The sequence below is a fragment of the Bos indicus x Bos taurus genome, unplaced genomic scaffold (genome assembly GCF_003369695.1).
Source record: "Bos indicus x Bos taurus breed Angus x Brahman F1 hybrid unplaced genomic scaffold, Bos_hybrid_MaternalHap_v2.0 tig00011648_arrow_arrow_obj, whole genome shotgun sequence".
In the NCBI taxonomy this organism is placed as follows: Eukaryota; Metazoa; Chordata; class Mammalia; order Artiodactyla; family Bovidae; genus Bos; species Bos indicus x Bos taurus.
Window position 1 is genome coordinate 40,027 of NW_020867871.1, and position 20,111 is coordinate 60,137.

Genomic DNA, 20,111 nt, shown 5'->3' on the forward strand with positions numbered 1-20,111 from the left:
CAACTTTCACTTTCTCATTATTTACTCTGTTCACTTTGTGTGATTTCTGCTGAAGGAGACTCATATAATGATCGCAAGATGGCGCTAGTGATAAGGAACCCGCCTACCAATAAGCAGATGTAAGAGACACAGGATCCATCCCTGGTCAGGAAGATGCCCTGGAGGAGGGCATGGCAACCCGCTCCAGTATTCTTGCTTGGAAAATTTCATGGACAGGGGAGCCTAATGGGCTACAGTCCCTAGTGTGGTAAAGAGGCTGACATGACTGGAGTGACTAGCATGCATGCATTAGAACAAAGTGATTTAAAATCACTAAGTTTCATGAACTAAAGGTAGTGTTTGTTCCATGAGACAGTCAGGAGGGATGGCTAAACACGAAGACGGTGTTCACAATGGCTTCTTTATTCATCAGGGAATATTCTGTATATTCCTTAGATGTATGGTGCTCTCTCGTTGAAAGACTTGTCCTCGTATAAACTTCTGGTGGCTCATAGCTTGACAAGAAAGCTGAGGATATCAAGTAGGAATTGTTTTTAAAGTAAAAGCTTCCCTTTAGTTCATGTCCTCTATCTGCCGTAAAACCACCCAAAGGACAGAAGCTACTGCACCTACTAGAGCCTGTCAGTTAGTGAAGGGAGGAACGCCCCTCGGTGGTGCTCAAAGAGCTGAAACCACACTCAGACCATTATTCATAGTTCTCTCCATGGAAATTCATTGGGACCCCACCGCAGGTTGATGTAGAAGGTAAGTCTGAGGACATCACAGACATAGATGCAGGAACACAGACAACACAAACTTTTCATCTTCCTGCATCTGTGTGTGGTGTCAGCAGACTCAGCTTCTATCTCAGGCTGGTGTGGAGGTCCCGCTGAGTCTCCATGGTGAGAACTATGGCTGATGCTGTGAGTGAGGTGTCAGTTCCGTTAGCACCACCAAGGGGGGTTCTTCCCTGGCCCTGGGTTTATACACCTCTGTTGTCTGAGTCCAGCTGCACTTACACTGCTGACCGCTGGCTAGCTCGTTCACTGGCCCTGCTGTGCTGAGCCCCACTGCTGAATCACACAGAGCCTCTCCTGTGGACTTAGCGAGCTTACACCAAATGTCCAGAGAACGGGCCTAAGCGACAAGCGGAAGCAACCCTAAGAGACCGTGCCTTTCGTGCAGTGAGGATATGGCTCCTTATCCCAACCACCATTCTGCCTCAGAGGCTGAGGAGGTACCTAAGAGTCATGAATGCAGAGAAGTTCCCCAGAAAAACTGCTACAAGGAGAGGAAGCCTCCTGACAGGAGACCAGCTGTCAATCACCATCTGCACCTGCTCCTGCAACTCACAACTGTGTGTCCCCAGCACCGCTGGAGGTCATGGAGCCCCCGGAGGGTGGCTGGTGTCTGGGCTCACACTGCCTTCCCCTCACTGTGTCTCTTGCACAGCAGCATACTGCCGTGTCCTTGGTTGTCACAGAGCTTAGCTGCAGGGAGTACTGGTTACCAGTAACCACTGGTGATGGAGCAACCAGAGATGGAACAGGTGAGAGCTTCCGCAGTTCTGGACCCTGCTCCTGCAGCTGCACTGGGACAGACCAGCTAGGGACAAGGAGAATCAGTCCCTGTCAGTCACCTGCAGTCACAGTCATCCCCACAGACCCGTGTCTGCACCTGAGACCCTCATCTTGGGGAGCTGTCACCAGGCAGAGGAGAAGACCCAAAGCCCCATTTTCTACCCAACAGCTCTGCATTCACTGAGACCTCCATCCTGTGTGAGCAGAGAGGGGTGAGCTCTCACAGCCCAGGGTGGATTTTACCCTGGAGCTTAAAGAGGAATTTACATTGAGGAGCTCTATTCCTGTGAATACAGAGAGGCTGTGGTCACACTCACCCTGGTCATCCCAGGATCCCCACGGGTGCCTTCTGATTTACATGGTTGGTGAGGAAGTGTGGGAAAGCAGTGTGTCTATCAGATGGCTTGGAACCAGATCCCAGGGCAAGTCCCCCTATCTGAGCCCAGAGTCTCCATCTTGACGGCCCCCACCTCCTGCCCCTTGCCCATCTCAGCTCAGCCCCTCGTCCTCTCAGTCCTTGGGTCTTTCCTCAGGGCTGAGCCAGCACAGATCCTGCTTCCTTTCCCTATGCCAGTGACGGTCACTGTGATGGGAGAGAGGACAGATGGTGGTGTGCTCCATGTTGACCCCACGGACAAATCCACCTGAGGACCTCTGTATTTCCCCTTATGAATGATCCAGACATAAGCTCAGAATGGGGTGTGGACTTCAGAGACGTTGAGGCGAGATGGTATCACCCTGATTGCCCTCACCTGGAATGTGTGTGTGTTGAGTGACTCAGTGAACTGGCCAAACTGTCAATGTCTATATAAGGACACAAGGTGACAGTGTTTATGTTAAGACGCTAATAAAAGCTAGCATGTGGGTGAATTTGCAGTACAGAACCTGTGAATGATGAGAATCATTGCATATGCAGCACTGGGGACCCCTGACACTGGAGCCTTAGACACTGCTTGCTCCAGATTCTACTGTGCAGTTTGACAGATAGAAGGAGGTTGAGTCTCTTCCTTCTTCATGGACAAAAACAAAACAAAGATTAAAAATGTTTAAATATCTCAAGTTTCCTTTCAGGATAGTTAATAGTTGAAAATAACATGAGAGTCAAATGTTTTTACTGAGTTCCTTTGAAATAAGAGAAATGAAGGTGAAAATTTTAGCTGTTTAGTATTATGTGTGTGTGTGTGTGTGTGTGTGTTTGCATAAAGCTATCCTTGCTTCAAGGAAAAATTAAAATATATATAAACACAGTTTTCTGAGAGCGACATAAAGCACAAGGAATTACCAGGACACAGAAGAGGGTCTGAGGTGCAGCTCCTGGGCAGGAGGAGGAAAGAGAAGCTCTGAGGAGAATCCCCCCCCCAGGCCCCCCACCGCCCAACGCCTCTTCTGCACCTGCTCCAGGACTCAGCTCTGTACTGAGTCCTGCGCGCCCCCTGGTGGTCACGGGCCCCCATGCAGGGAGGTTTTTGTCTGGGCTCACACTGATTTCCCCTCACTGTGTCCTTCGCACAGTAGTATGTGGCCGTGTCCTCAGGTGTCACGCTGCTCACTGACAGAGAGACTTGGCTCTTGGAGTTGTCCTTGGTGATGCTGAGCCGGGATTTCAGGGCTGGGTTATAGTATGTGTCTCCATCATTATCTATACCACCAACCCACTCCACTGCCTTCCCCGGAGCCTGACGGACCCAGCTTACAGCATAGCTGCTCAGTGAGAATCCAGAGACCGTGCAGGTGAGGGAGAGGGTCTGTGAGGGCTTCACCAGGCTGGGGCCCGACTCGCGCAGCTGCACCTGGGACAGGACCCCTGTGGAGAGAGAGAAGCACGGTGACCCGTGGGCTCAGAGGCAGCTTCCCCACGTGCCCATGTCTGACCCAGAGACACTCACCTCTGGGGGCTGACAGCACAAAGAGGAGGGTCCACAGTGGGTTCATCTTGGAGCAGATGAGAGTCACCACTCCTGCAAGTCTCTTCAAGCCTCAGGAGGAGCCTGAATTTAAGGGAGCTGGTGCTGTGTTTCTACCCTGTGACTTGAGTGGATATTTGCATACCGGGGGGACCTCTGTATAAAAAGTAGAAAGCAGTGAATAGAGGTCCTGTCTATGGGGCTCCCCCTGTGAGGGGGGTGCTGACTGTGCCCTCAAAGAACTCAGCCCCTGCTGGGGTTCCCCTGCCCACGACAAGGAGTCTCTTGAGGAATAAAATGTTGAAGGAGGGCTGGTCAGGGAAAAAGGTGCTTTCAGGGAATAATGGCAGATTTGGGGAAGATACTTCAATCCTAAGACTGTGTTTACCTTTACTCAACAAATGCACACCACGCATTAGGTACCAGCCATTTCTTAGACACCTACTCTTAATTTTTTTTCTTTTCTGATTAGCTGATGTTTACTTATTCCATATGCAAACATCAGAGAAAAATATACATGTAATAATCACATCGAATTCAAATGGAGTTGAGTACAATTTAATGTCTATCAGAATTCCTAAAGCATTTATATTTTCCTTTGCTTTCTTCACTATTTTTTCATCTTGCACAGCTTAAATAACCTCAAGAATCACTCTAGAGGAGGTTTGTGCATAGTAATTAAACACAGTATTAATTTTGTGGACAAAGTAGACATTTCTGCTGAGATGCTCGTCTTCCCAGCATGGCTGACTTGCCCAGTGGGCTGCATTTTCCTGTGCATAACCGAGTGTCTGCAGGAACTCGTGAACCTCAGCATCTCTTCCCTGAGGGTGGACACTGAGGACCCCAAGTCTGCTGAGGACTGAGGACACACAGCTCCTGGGAGCTCCTTAGGGCTCACTCCCCCGCCTCCCTATGGCTCTGAGGCTGTGGCCTCACACCTGCATTTCTGTGTGTGAGGATGTAGACTGGGGCTGACAACAGTCACAGCATGTGTGGACTTTACAGCGGGTTTGCCCGGGGTGGGGAGAGCTGTCATCAGTGTCATCAGTGGTGTTATCCGTCCTGGAGCAAAAAAGACCAGTGTGTGTCCCCACTCTGATGGATGCCCTGTCCATGTGACCCTGGTTTCCTGCCCTGAGACATCACCCCTTCAGGTCTGGTGTAGGTCAGCTCTTCCTCGGCCCAAGGATCTCACCTGTACATTGACTGAGTTAGAACCTACTGTCTATGCAAAGCCCTTCCCGGTCTGGCTTTGGCCACAGCAGTTCTGCACGAGTGTGTCTTCTGTGCCAAATCCCGTTTCCCAACACCTGCATGTGCTCTGGGGAGAGGCCCCACCTCACTCATCCTCGGAGCTTGTGGGGTCACTTGTGCCTGATGCTATGCAACATGGTCAAGACTCCTGAGGGTGACCCTGGAACTGTGGCCTCTGGCATCCAGGTCACTGAGCTAGGTGTGTCCTCATCCCTTTGCTCAACACTTTTGTCCATCATCAAAGCCAGTGGAGTCTTGTGGTGCATCGCCTAACAGGCTTTCCTCTCTCCTGCACTTTCTCTGATCTTGTGATCCCACTGGACCACCTGTAAAACCCAAATATGCGTTTCATCCCACGAGACTGGAAGGCTGCAGACCACATCCCCCAATCCACTGCCAGCGGATTTCTATGGCGTTTAGTTTATGGCATCAGAAGTGGGATCCAGAGAATCCCCAACAACTCCTAAGCCATGAGCAATCACATGCTGGTACCCACTCTGACGTGTTGAGTTCAGGGCTCTCTGGATGAGTGTGGTCTCGTAGCTTTGTGTGGAGTCTTTAGGGTTTTCTATCTACAGTGTTCTGTAGATAATGAGAATTTTGCCTCTTGTGGTAAAGAATCCACTTGCAATGTAGGAGACCTGGGTTGATTCCCCGGGTGTGAGATTCCCTGGAATAGGAAAGGCAACCCACTCCAGGATTCTTGTCTAGAAAAGGACAAAGAAGACTGGCACGCCACAGTTCATGGGGTACACACCCACACTTTTACACACACACACACTCCTGTCACACACATACACCTGTCACACAGACACCCAGACACACATAGTCACATACACAACACACCTGTCACACACACACACACATACACCTGTTACACACACATACTTGTTATACACAACTGTCACACACACACCCCTTTATACACACACCTTTTAGACACACACACTAACCTGTCACAGACACCTCTCTCACACACACACGTGTTACACACACACACCTGTCATACACACACCTGTCATACAAACAAAGACACACAGCTGTTACACACACACACTCCTGTCACATAAAAACATACCTGTCACACAGACATACAGACACACACATTCACACATACAACACAGCTGCCACACACACACAGACCTCACACACACACACCTGTCGCACACCCACATACTTGTTACACACACACCTGTCACACACACACCCCTTAACACACACAGAACACCTGTCAAACACACACCTGTCACAGACATTCACCCCTTCACACAAACATCTGTCACATACACACCTGTTTTACACATACACACCTGTCACACACACACACCTGATACTCACACACAGACCCCTTCACACACACAACACACCTGTCACACACACATACACACCTGTCACACTCACAACACACCTGTCACACACACACCTGTTACTCACGTGAAGACCACTTCATACACTCAACACACCTGTCACACACTCACAGTGGTCATGCACACACACACCTGTCATACACACACCTGTCATACAAACAAAGACACACAGCTGTTACACACACACACTCCTGTCACATAAAAACATACCTGTCACACAGACATACAGACACACACATTCACACATACAACACAGCTGCCACACACACACAGACCTCACACACACACACCTGTCGCACACCCACATACTTGTTACACACACACCTGTCACACACACACCCCTTAACACACACAGAACACCTGTCAAACACACACCTGTCACAGACATTCACCCCTTCACACAAACATCTGTCACATACACACCTGTTTTACACATACACACCTGTCACACACACACACCTGATACTCACACACAGACCCCTTCACACACACAACACACCTGTCACACACACATACACACCTGTCACACTCACAACACACCTGTCACACACACACCTGTTACTCACGTGAAGACCACTTCATACACTCAACACACCTGTCACACACTCACACTGGTCATGCACACACACACCTGTCACACACACATAAACACCTGTCACACACTCACACTGGTGACGCACACACACACACCTGTCACACACACATACACACCTGGTGTACACACACACCTGTTACCCACACACACTCTCCTGTCACACACACACAGGTGTCACACAGACACACACACACACACATACACACTTGTCACAATCACACACACCTATTACAAACACACATACTTGTTACACACACATGTGTCACACACACACCTGTAACTCACACACACCCCTTCAGACACTCACACCTGTCACACACAAAAACACAGGTTTTACACACACACACTTGTCACACACATACACTTGTCACACACACTCATACCTGTCTCTCATGCACACACACCAGTCACACATTAACACACACACCTGTCGCACAGATATACAGACTCACAGTGACACACACCTGTCACACAAGTCAAACACACACACACACACACTTGTCACACACACACACATACCTGTCACAAGACATACAGACACAGAGTAACACAAACAGCTGTCATGCACACACACACCTCTTCACACACACAGACCTGTCATAAACACAGACACACCTGTTACACACACACACACATCTGTTAAACAAACACACAGACACACACAAACAAACATCTGTCACACACACACACCTGTTACAGACCCACACACTCTTGTCACACATGCACCTGTCACACACAGACACATACTTGTTCCATATACACCTGTCACACACACACACCTTCACACACACACACACACCCCTTCACACAGAGACACCTGTCACACTCACACACCTGTCACTGACCCACACATCTGTCACACAGACATACAAACACAGTCACATGCACAACTGTCACACACACACCGGTTACACACACCTGTCAGACACAACAGTTACACACTCACACTCATGTCACACAAATTTAGAGACACAACTCACACACAACAACCTGTCACACACACATCTGTTACACATACACTTGTCTCACACACACACCTGTCACACACAACCCCTTGACACATACACCTTGACACACACACACCTGTCACACACACATGTGTTACACACAAGTCACACACACCTGTCACACACACACCTGTCACGCACACACCTGTCACACACAGACACACACACACCTATCTCACATTCACACACCTCTCACACACACACACACACACCTGTCACACAGAGACCTTCCCACTCACACACAAATGCATACATACACACGAACACAAGCACACACATGCACACATCCACACTAACCAAGATACACATGTACATATACTCATACATATACACACTCATGCACACACTCACACACACAAACACGCACATATATCCACACTCACACATACTCAAACATATTCACACACTCATATAAACACTCACACACACACAAACATGCACACACATCCACACTCGCATGCTCATATACACACACACATTTACACACTCATACATGCACTCACACATGATCACACATCTCCTCACATACTGCTCATGGCCTCACGAAGCTCTGTATTCCCAAAGGCAAGAATATTAAACGCCACCTGTCCTTGACCTGCTAGATATTGTTTTCAGTGAAAAGAGAAGACTCCGTCTCTGAGACTCACAGCCCCTCCCCACATGCTCCTGTGCAGCAGCCCTGCACTGGTGTCCTGGGCACCCCCTGCCTGGGCTCACAGGGCAGTCCTAGCAGTGTTTCTGGTCTGGTATTAAGTGGCTGTGTTCTACCTTCAGAGTATTCTTCTAGAGACAGCATGTTCTTTTAATCTTCTCTAGAAAAAGCCTTTGGAGAAGGAAATGGCAACCCATTCCAGTGTTCTTGCCTGGAGAATCCCAGGGACGGGGGAGCCTGGTGGGCTGCCATCTATGGGGTCGCACAGAGTCGGAAGCGACTGAAGCGACTTAGTAACAGCAGCAGCCGCCGCAGCAGCAGAAATAGCCTCAATAAACGCATGCACTCTGTAGAGAGCCCCCAAGGAAGGAGTTTGTGAGAACACCTGGACGTCGCCGCCCTGGGGCTGCAGGTGCACTGATGCAGTTGACACTCACAGTGAGTCCAGAGGCTCTCGAGGATGTGGGGTCCCTTGGCCTCCTGGAGCCCCCCATGGGCTAACATCATGTCACAGGATAGCTGCACGCAGAAGCATGGGGCTCGATGCCCACTGCACCTACCGTTCACTCCTGGCTCATCTGTTCTTGCAGCACCTGGACCCTGCAGTGGCCCCACAAGAAGGTCCAGACGAGCCCACTTGTCAGAAATCAGTGCAGTCGACCCAGACAACTCAGAGCACAAATGCCTGAGGGGCTCCTAGTGCCCACACCTGTGAGAGGAGACACCTGAGACATCCTAGGAGATCGAGGCAGAGCCCTTTTCAGCTGACTCCAGTGAGGCTGCCCTGAGGGAGTGCTCACCCAGGGAATGGGGCAGTGAGCATGCTCAGTCATCTCAGTCGTGTCTGACCCTTTGAGACCCCACGGACTGTAGACCACCAGACTCCTCTGTCCATGGGATTTTCCAGGCAGGAACACTGGAGTGGGTTGCCACAACAGCACCCTGCAGAGAAGCTAGGTCAGCCATGTGCATGTACCCTGGCAGGACATCTCTTCAGCAGGACAGCCTCGGGGTGCATCCATCCTCAGACTCCATCCTGCTTCTCACCGTCCCTCCTGAACACCTGTCAGAGGACCTCAGGACCTGGCGTCGGTGGGGAGACAGACCCACTGCTGAGTGAGCCATGTATCCTCCAGCAGGACCCTAGACAAACCGGCTTCCCCATGTTCTGAGTCTCTGATGGATCCTTCATAAATATTCCTGAGCAAGTCAGATACCCAAGAGCAGGAGAGGGATACTGGCCATGTCAATCAGGCAGGAGAGAGCGGGTCTGAGTCCAGTAGTGAGGGCTCCAAGCCTGGTCTCCAGCCGTGGGTACCAGAGCCTCAGCGCCCTGCCTCCTGGATGTTGTCTGGCTGTGGTCTCTGCACACTAGCTCCCCTCCTCAAGGAGGCTGCATATCGTAGCTCTGCCAGGTCCCTGAAGGTCACATGTAGGTAGGGGCTACCTGCGTTGTTGAGATTGAATACCCATGACTAAGGGGATCTGGGTCTGGGCTCTGAGGGTCACCAGGGTTTTCAGTATTGGACCATCTGCTTTCTATTCCCTCCTGGGCTGCAGTGCTCTATTCCAGTCCCTTCTCTTAGCCGTGAGATATGACCCCTCTATAGGTCTGCACTGGACAAGAATTTCTGTTCACCTCCTAGGAGAAGCTGGGGGAAGGGCTCTTCTGTGGAGGGTGTGCCTGATGAACCTTCTGGGTAGGTGTTAACATTTCTCAGCATTGGTCTCCCGCTCGCCCGTCAGGTGTCCTGAAGGGATAAATATGAACACTCACCTTGAAGACCTGGATGTTTCTGGAGTTATATCTCACAAACCATGGACCGTGGCCCCCAGGATCTCTCATCCTCACAGTGGTTATTGCTGGTCCTGCAGGAATTGGTAGTAATTACCCTGAAGGTGCTCCTCCTGAAGCTTTGCTTCCATGGGCAGATCTCACCTGGACTGTGGATTGCCCACCTCTCTGGTTTTGTGCTGGGGGACTCCCCTGCAATGTTAGGACTCTGTTAGGTCCAGGGAAAGTTTTGGTGTTGAGAATTTCCTTGCTTTATTATGGAAATGACAGTTTCCACACACACTACCTCTTGATGCAGGAACCAGCAGATACCAGTTGAGGTTGTCCTTGACCTGGGAGTCGAAGGAGAATTCAAATGTCTCTAAGAGTCAAAGGAGCCTGGACAGACTTGACCAACATAGAGAGACAGAGAGGAAGGACTCAGTAGGGCACTTATTTTAGGCTCAGATTCCAAAACTCTTCCAAGAGGCTAGAATTCAGAAAGCACCATGGTGAGGAGATTGTTACATCCTGGAGCCCCAGTTTTAGTCAGAAGGCAAGACAAAATGCCTCTTGGTGATTCCCGGTTCCTGACATAATTTCAGAGGAGCCGTCCCCCTTCTTCCAGCCCCTTTCCATGTTCCCGTGTGACCAGGGAATGCAGTCACCGCATTTGTACATGAGGGGGTCCCCTGAATGAGGGGCTGACATATGGGTGTGCCATGTGGAAGGTTGTTCATTCTATCCAGGTACATGAACTGCTGACTTCACCAAATCTGGGACCACCCACATCTGGGATCTTTGTTTCATTGGCTTGTGATTTTTCTCACAGATTTGGCTACCCCGATAGATCAGTTCAAGCTTCCCTGATAGCATGCTCCTTGGAAGAAAAGCTATGACCAACCTAGAAAGTGCACTAAAAAGAGGAGACTTTACTTTGCTGGACAAATTCCATCTTGTAAAGCTATGGTTTTTCCAGTAGTGATATATGGATATGAGAGTTGGAACATAAAGAAAGCTGAGCACTGAAGAACGGATGCTTTTGAACTGTGGTGTTGGAGAAGACTGTTGAAAGTCCCTTGGACTGCAAAAGGATCAAACCAGTCTATCCTAAAGGAGATCAGTCCTGAATATTCATTGGAAGGACTGATGCTGAAGCTGAAGCTCCAATAGTTTGGCCACCTGATTTGAAGAACAGACTCATTGGAAAAGACCCTGATGCTGGGAAAGATTGAACACAGGAGGAAAAGGGGATGCTATAGGATGAGATGGTTGGATGGCATCATCGACTGGATGGACATAAGCTTGAGCAAGTTCTGGGAGTTGGAGATGGACAGGGAAGTCTGGCATGCTGCAGTCCATGGGGTTGTGAAGAGTCAGCCATTACTTAGCAGCTGAACTGTTAGCTCAGTTGGTAAAGAATCATCCTACAGTATAGGATTCGACTCTTGGGACTGGAAGATCTGCTGGAGAAGGGATAGGCTACCCACTCCAGTGTACTTGGGCTTCCCTTGTGGCTCAGCTGGTGAAGAATCTGCCTGCAGTTTGGGAGACCTAGGTGTGATCCCTGAGTTGGGAAGATGCCCTGGAGAAGGGAAATGCTACTCACTCCGGTATTCTTCCTTGGACAATCCCATGGGGTCACAAAGATTTGGATACAACTGAGCAACTTTCACTCTCTCATTGTTTGCTCTGTTCACTTTGTCTTTGTGTGATTTCTGCTGAATGAGACTCACATAATGATTGAAAGATGGTGGTAGTGATAAAGAACCCGCCTACCAATAAGCAGATGCAAGAGACACAGGCTCCATCCCTGGGTCAGTGAGAGGGTAACAGGCAGGAAGGCCAGGGGTCTCCAAATGGAGGAAATAGCCTGCAAGTGTCAGACATTTTTATCTCTCTTAAGCGGCAGGAGGAAACAAACTAGCCATATTTTTTCCTTCTCTATACAAATTTAAAGGGAGGTTTCTCTTAAAATACTGTGTTGCCATAATGACACCTGGTTTCCCTGAAGTTAGCTATTCTTGAGCCTAGAGATAACCAATGCCTTTTTCTTATGGAAATGTTCGTCTTAAGCTATGCTAATGTACTATGCCTTTACCCCAAACTCTGTCTCCAAGTTGGTTCAGCCTCTTGGCCCAGAACCTACTTGACAAACCAGTTTGTTATACTCAGATATTGTTCCCCTAATCTATTTAAATGAAACTATTTGTATGGTGATCTGCCCTTCTTCAAGATTCAAGTTAATCATTTTATGGCCCAGGATAAGCCATTTGGTGCCAAGATTATCCCAAAATACATCTTATGGGTGAGGGGCCTGGTGCCATTCTGAATTTTAAGACATTCCTTTCTTTCATTAACAGACTGCTAGTGACTATATAACATCCAGCTGAAGACTAGCAGGGGGGTACTCTTTCTGCCCCCTTCTGATGCCTATGTCAGAAGCTTTCTCTATCTCCTTTATACTTTAATAAAACTTTATTACACCAAAGCTCTGAGCGATCAAGCCTCGTCTCTGGCCCCGGATTGAATTCTTCTCCTCCGGGGGCCAAGAATCCCGGTGTATTCGCGTGATTCAACAACAACCTTTCATCAGGAAAGTGCCCTGGAGGAGGGCATGGCAACATGCTCCAGTATTCTTGCCTGGAAAATTTTATGAACAGAGGAGCCTAATGAGCTACAGTCAAATGGGTGGTAAGGAGTCTGACATGATTGAAGTGACTCGCATGCATATATTAGGACAAAAGTGATTTAAAATCACTAAGTTCCATGAGCTAAACCTAGTGTTTGTTCCATGAGAAAGTCAGGAGGGATGGCTGATCACCAGGACAGTGCTCACAATGGCTGCTTTATTCATCAGGGAATATTCTATACATTCCTTAGATGTATTGTACTCTGTTGTTGAAAGACTTGTCCTCGTATAAATTTCTGGTGGTTCATAGCTTGACAAGAAAGCTGAGGATATCAAGTAGGAATTGTTTTTAAAGTACAAGCTACCCTTTAGTATGTGTCCTCTATCTGCCATAAAACCACCCAAAGGACAGAAGCTACTGCACCTACTAGAGCCTGTCAATTAGTGAAGGGAGGAATGCCCCTCGGTGGTGCTCAAAGAGCTGACACCACACTCAGACCATTATTCATAGTTCTCTCCATGGAAATTCAGGGGGACCCCCACCCCAGATTGATGCAGAAGGTGAGTCTGAGGACACCACAGACACAGATGCAGGAACACAGACGACACAATCTTTTCATCTTCCTGCATCTGTGGTTGGTGTCAGCAGACTCAGCTTCTATCTCAGGCTGGCGTGGAGGTCCCGCAGCTCTTGAGTATTATGTGTGTGTGTGTGTGTGTGTGTGTGTGTGTGTGTGTATCTCCAGAAGACTATCCTTGTTTCCAGGAAAAATTAAAATATATACACACACACAGTTGTCTGAGTGTGACATAAACCACAACAATGAAATATCAGGACACACAAAAGGCTCTGAGGTGCGGCTCCTGGGCAGGAAGAGGAAAGAGAAGCTCTGAGGAGAATCCCCCCCAGGCCCCTCACCACCCAACGCCTCTTCTGCACCTGCTCCAGGACTCAGCTCTGTACTGAGTCCTGCGCGCCCCCTGGTGGTCACGGGCCCCCATGCAGGGAGGTTTTTGTCTGGGCTCACACTGACTTCCCCTCACTGTGTCCTTCGCACAGTAGTATGTGGCCGTGTCCTCAGTTGTCACGCTGCTCACTGACAGAGAGACTTGGCTCTTGGAGTTGTCCTTGGTGATGCTGAGCCGGGATTTCAGGGCTGGGTTAAGGCATGTGCTTCCACCACTACTTATACCACCAACCCACTCCAGCGCCTTCCCCGGAGCCTGGCGGACCCAGCCTACAGCATAGCTGCTCAATGAGAATCCAGAGGTCGTGCAGGTGAGGGAGAGGGTCTGTGAGGGCTTCACCAGGCTGGGGCCCGACTCCCGCAGCTGCACCTGGGACAGGACCCCTGTGGAGAGAGAGAAGCACGGTGACCCGTGGGCTCAGAGGCAGCTTCCCCACGTGCCCATGTCTGATCCAGAGACACTCACCTCTGGGGGCTGACAGCACAAAGAGGAGGGTCCACAGTGGGTTCATCTTGGAGCAGATGAGAGTCACCACTCCTGCAAGTCTCTTCAAGCCTCAGGAGGAGCCTGAATTTAAGTGAGCTGGTGCTCTGTTTCTACCCTGTGACCTGAGTGGATATTTGCATACAGGAGGGACCTCTGTATAAAAAGCAGAAAGCAGTGAATAGAGTCCTGTATATGGGGCTCCCCCTGTGAGGGGATGCTGACTGTGCCCTCAGAGAACTCAGCCCCTCTTGGGGTCCCCCTCCCCAGACCAGGAAGACTGTTGAGGAATGAAATGATGAAGGAGGGCTGGTCAGGAAAAAAGATGCTTTCAGGGAACAATGGCAGATTTGGGGAAGAGACTTTAATCCCAAGAACGTGTTTACCTTTACTCAACAAATGTCCACCACACATTCACGTACCAGCCATTTGTTAGACACAGACTCTTATTTTTTATTTTCTTCTCTAATTAGCTGATGTTTACTTACTCCACATGCAAACATCAGAGAAAAATATACATGTAATAATCACACTGAATTCAAATGGAGTTGAGTACAATTTAATGTCTATCGGAATGACTAAAGCATTTATATTTCCCTTGGCTTTCTTGACTGTTTTTTCATCTGAACAGCTTAAATAGTCTCAAGAATCACTCTAGAGGAAGTTTGTTCAGAGTAATTAAACACAGTATTAATTTTGTGGACAAAGTAGACATTTCTGCTGAGATGCTCGTCTTCCCAGCACGGCTGACTTGCCCAGTGGGCTGCATTTTCCTGTGCACAACTGAGTGTCTGCAGGAACTCGTGAACCTCAGCATCTCCTCCCTGAGGGTGGACACTGAGGACCCCAAGTCTACTGAGGACTGAGGACACACAGCTCCTGGGAGCTCCACAGGGCTCCACTCCCCCATCTCCCTGTGGCCCTGCGGCTGTGGCCTCACACCTGCATTTCTGTGTGTGAGGATGTAGACTGGGGCTGACAACAGTCACAGCATGTGTGGACTTTACAGCGGCTTTGCCCGGGGTGGGGAGAGCTGTCATCAGTGTCATCAGTGGTGTTATCCGTCCTGGAGCAAAAAAGACCAGTGTGTGTCCCCACTCTGACTGATCCCCTGTCCATGTGACCCTGGTCTTCTGCCCTGAGACGTCATCCCTTTGGGTCTGGCACAGGTCAGCTCTTCTCAGCACACGTATCTCACCTGTACACTAACTGAGTTAGAACCTACTGTCTATGCAAAGCCCTTCCCGGTCTGGCTTTGGCCACAGCAGTTCTGCACGAGCATGTCTTCTGTGCCAGATCCAGTTTCCCAAGACATGAATGAGCTCTGGGGAGAGGCCCCACCTCACTCTGCCTCAGAGCTTGTGGGGTCACTTGTGCCTGGTGCTATGCAACATGGCCAAGAATCCTGAATTGACCCTGGAACTCTGGCCTCTGCCATCCCAGTCACTGAGTCTGGATGTGTCCTCATCCCTTGGCTCAACACCTTCATCCATCATCAAAGCCAGTGGAGTCTTGTGGTGCACGCCTAACAGGCTGTCCACTCTCCAGTAGTTTCTCTGATCTCGTGATCCCACTGGACCACCTGTAAAACCGAAATATGCTTCTCATCTGACGGGACTGGAAGGCTGCAGACACATCCCCAAATCCACGGCCGCTTGGTTTCTGTGGGGTTTAGTTTATGGCATCAGAAGTGGGATCCAGAGAATCCCCAACAACTCCTAAGCCATGAACAATCAGATGCTGGTACCCAGTCTGACTTATTGAGTTCAGTGCTCTCTGGATGAGTGTGGTCATAGCTTTGTGTGGAGTCTTTAGGGTTTTCTATCTACACTGTTCTGTAGATAATGAGAATTTTGCCTCTTGTGGTAAAGAATCTACTTGCAATGTAGGAGACCTGGGTTGACTCCCCAGGTGTGAGATTCCCTGGAGTAGGAAATGGCTACCCACTCCAGGATTCTTGCCTAGAAAGGACAAAGAAGACTGGTGTGCTACTGTCCCTGGGGCAACAAAGTGTCAGACACGACTGAGGGACTAACACACACTTATCTCTATACTCTATGCCTGCCCAGAATTCTGAAATGAAAGCTGACAGTGATACAGGCGTTCTTCACGAAATGGAAGGAAACAATCCAACTTACTACATACAGAAATTAGAACAGAAACTCCACAAAAGCCCAGAGGCAGTAGTAGGAAGGAAATGACAAAAAAGTGCAGAAATTAATAATATTGAGATGAACACAGACACACAAAACAGCAACAACGATCAGTTAAATCAACAGCTGGTGTTGTTGTCATTGTCGTTTTTTCAAAGACAAACAAAACCATAAGTCTTTAGCCAGTCTCCAAAGGAGGAAAAAGAACTTACTGGAATAAAATTAAAAACAGAAAAGACATAAAGCTAATACCTCAGAGATACAGAAAATCATATGAGATTATTACAAAGAGTTGTATGCCAACAAATTGGACAATCTAGAAGAAATGGACAAATTCCTAAACTGTAAACCCTGCAGGACCGAATCAAGATGGAGGAGACAACATGGAGAGAATGATCGTCGGTGTGAAAATTGAATTTCGTCAGAGTAATTTTAAAATCTTCCAGGGAGCAACAGTCTCAGAACAGAAAGTTTCTCTAGGGACTTTTATAAAACATACCTTTGATGAATTTAATGCAAAACTTCTCAAAACCTATTAGCAAATCAAATTCAACAATGAATAGAAAGGTCATGCACCATCCTCAATTGTCTTTTACATGAGGGTCACGGTGATGGTTCAAGATCCCAGAAGTGGGAAATAGGCTGGTGAAAGTGCTCAGCTTCAAATATGCACCACCTCCCACAAAAAGGAGTGGAAAGTAAAGGGGCAGATCAACAGCCCCAGAGGCTGGAAGAGGAGCCAAAGAAGATTATTCCCAGACCTTGGACTTGGTAGGGTTTGCATGGATGGATTTAAACACTGTCGGGGCCAGTGGGGCCTCCCTGGAGGCTCAGCAGTGAAGAATCTGCTTGCACTGAAAGAAATGCAGGAGACTTGGGTTCAGTCCCTGGGTCGGGAAGATCCCCTGGAGGAGGAGACACCAACCCACTCCAGTATTCTCGGCCTGGAGAACCCCATGGACAGAGGCACTTGGCAGGCTATAGTCCATAGGGAGGCAAAGAGTCAGACACAACTGTAGCACTGAGCACTGGTGCACACTGGGACCAGGGGTCCTTTCTGACTTACAATTATCCTTTTTACGGAATGAAACTCCTTGTAGCTGAGATATGCCTGTCTACGTGTTGTATTTTAGAACACAAATCCTCACGCATAGCTGAGTTAGAGGACTAGATTTGGGACTTGGGGTTGATGGTATTTAGACCGACTTTGCTCTACAATCTTTATTATAATTGCCATTATAATTTAGTGTCAATTCTTAGGTGGACATTTGGGAGGTTTTCTGGGATTTGCTAAGTGTAATGGGCCTGTGGGAAGGATGTATTTGCAGGGCTGAAGGTGGACTGTGTTTGTCTGAATCATTCATTGAGTCTCTGAATGTCATCTCACATGGCATTAGGGAGATCGCAAAATGTGAATAATTGAAAAGTCTGCTTTTCCTGGATTATCGTGTGGCTCCAGTTGAAACCACAAATGTGTTCATCAGAGGGAGGCCAAGGGCATCTGACTCTGGGATAAGTGACCACTGATGGAAGGTGCTTTGCTGGGCTGTGCAGATGAAGGAAGTGGCTGAGAGCCAGGGATGCGGGCAGTGAAGCTCTAGACTGGACACGGCAAAGAAGCAGATTGTCCCTGACTTTATCCTTTCAGAGTGCAACAGGAGCTCAGGTGGGTGGTCTGTAGTAAGCCTTTATTTCCCACAGTCCTAGAGGCTGGAAGCCTCAGGTCAGGACACCAGTGAGGCTGCCTTCTGGTGAGGCCCCCTTCCTGGTTCACATCTGGCACCTTCCTGCTGGGTCCTTACCTGGTAGACAGGGACTAGTATATACTCTGGGGATTCGTAGAAAGACTCCATCCCAAATCATGAGGACTCTCCTTTCGTGAACTAAGTATCTACCAAAGACCCTGATTATAGCAGCATTCTCTGGGGTGCACCGGACTTCCAAATCTGAATTCTGGGGGCACAGATGCAATCACACACTGAGAGCCTTGGGACTGTGGTCCTGTCGCATCTGGATTCCAATCCAGTGAAACTGATATCAGACTGTGAAGTGTGGACTGAAAGGGAATGTGTGTGTGTCGATTTAGGCCCCACACATGTGGGACCTTGACACAGTGAGCAGCAGAGTGATACAGGCTAGGACATGGGTCTCACATCCGCCAGTGTCTCCCACATGGCTGCGTCTTATTTGGCGACCACAAGCACTGCCCCTGGAGACAGGACACTGCAGGCCGTGGTCCCTGTGAGGAACCATGTGCTGCCACAGACTGAGGGACCTGTGCACCCCTCGACCCTGACTCTGTAGCCCTGCTCGTGGCTGTCTGACTAGATGCTCCATGTGGGCTGCTTGACAGAGACTGGGAAATAGAAATTCACCCTTGGGATCCCCAAAGGACGATGGCACTCTTCAAACTAAAGAATGAGCCAGAGGTCTTGCCAGGACACTCTACAGAATAAGAGTCCCATACTTGACATTAACCAAGTATTCCCAGATAATTACTCACCTAACATTCCCAAGAAGAATCAGGGTCTCAATACCCCTGCTAAAAAAGGAATAAGAATCCATAACCCTTTGGAGAGAAATCTTTATCCTGCATCTTTCTTTCATATATTTGTTACCTTGAGATCTTGCTCAAAAACACCAGTGTCCCAGGAGAGCAGGATCTGATCTCTCAGATTTCAGACTCTTGGTGATGAGAAGTCAGGAAAACCATTATATCTCTCCTCTCCTCTCCCAGCACAGCCGCCCTGCCTCTCAGGTTTTCTGACACCCTCAGGATGTGGGTTTTCACGGTGTGTGTCTCACACAGTAATAAACAGCCGTGTCCTCAGACCTCAGACTGCTCAGCTCCATGTAGGCAGTGCAGGTGCACGGGTCTGCAACCAAGGTGACTCTGCCCTGGAACTTCTGTGCATACTTTGCTCCACCATCTTTGCTGTCAATCTGTCCATCCTTTCAAGCCCTTGCTGAGGGGCCTGTCACATGCAGTGCATGTAGTCGGTGAAGGTGTATCCAGAAGCCTTGCAGGACACCTTCACTGAGGCCCCAGGCTTCCTCAGCTCAGCCCCAACGGCACCAGCTGCACCTGGGCGTGCACGCCTGTGGACAGGGGACAGAAGTGCATGAAGCCCCTTGACTGGACCCTGTCCCTTCCTTCACCGCAGCACCGGGATGACCCTGACCTGGAGCCAAGGCCACCAGGAGGAGGACTGTCCAGCTCCAGTCCCTGGTGAGGCCTGTGCTCCCAGGACTGCTGTGCAGAGCCGGTATTGCTCTGGGTGATGTTCTCAGGGCTCAGAATATCCGTATTTAACCTAGGACATCTCAGGTCACCTGCATGTTCTAGACGCTGAGAACTTTACACTCAATACATGGGCAATATTAGGAAGGAGCAGACTTATAATCCATGGCCATGCTCAGTGGGTGTGTGCCCGTGTCCTCATGCTTTTTGAGGGCGTGTGTCCTGCCAGGTCCCTGACTCCTGTGCACAGAGCTCTTCCACTGAGGGACCCTCCCCACAGGACACAGTCCCCATTGTGAACCAGCCTTTAGTGCCACAGAGACATCTTCACCTCGAATCAGTGTGTTTCCCCAAAGTCAGCCACCACTGGGTATTCACAGACATACACCTGTTACACAGAGACATGCACACACACACACACAACTGTTACACACACACACACATGTCACACACACACACACACCTGGTACATACACACACACACCTGTCACACACACATACAGACACACACACACCTG

General features: G+C 49.2%; 2 gene segments (V, D, J or C); both read right to left on the reverse strand.

Moving 5' to 3' along the window:
• Positions 1 to 2,760: 2,760 nt before the first annotated feature.
• Positions 2,761 to 3,557, reverse strand: LOC113889247. The segment is given in 2 exon segments: positions 2,761 to 3,363; positions 3,446 to 3,557. Coding segments are annotated over 2 exon segments (645 nt in total).
• Positions 3,558 to 13,115: 9,558 nt separating this feature from the next.
• On the reverse strand, positions 13,116 to 14,288 carry LOC113889250. The segment is given in 3 exon segments: positions 13,116 to 13,133; positions 13,792 to 14,099; positions 14,182 to 14,288. Coding segments are annotated over 3 exon segments (372 nt in total).
• Between the last annotated feature and the right edge of the window lie 5,823 nt (positions 14,289 to 20,111).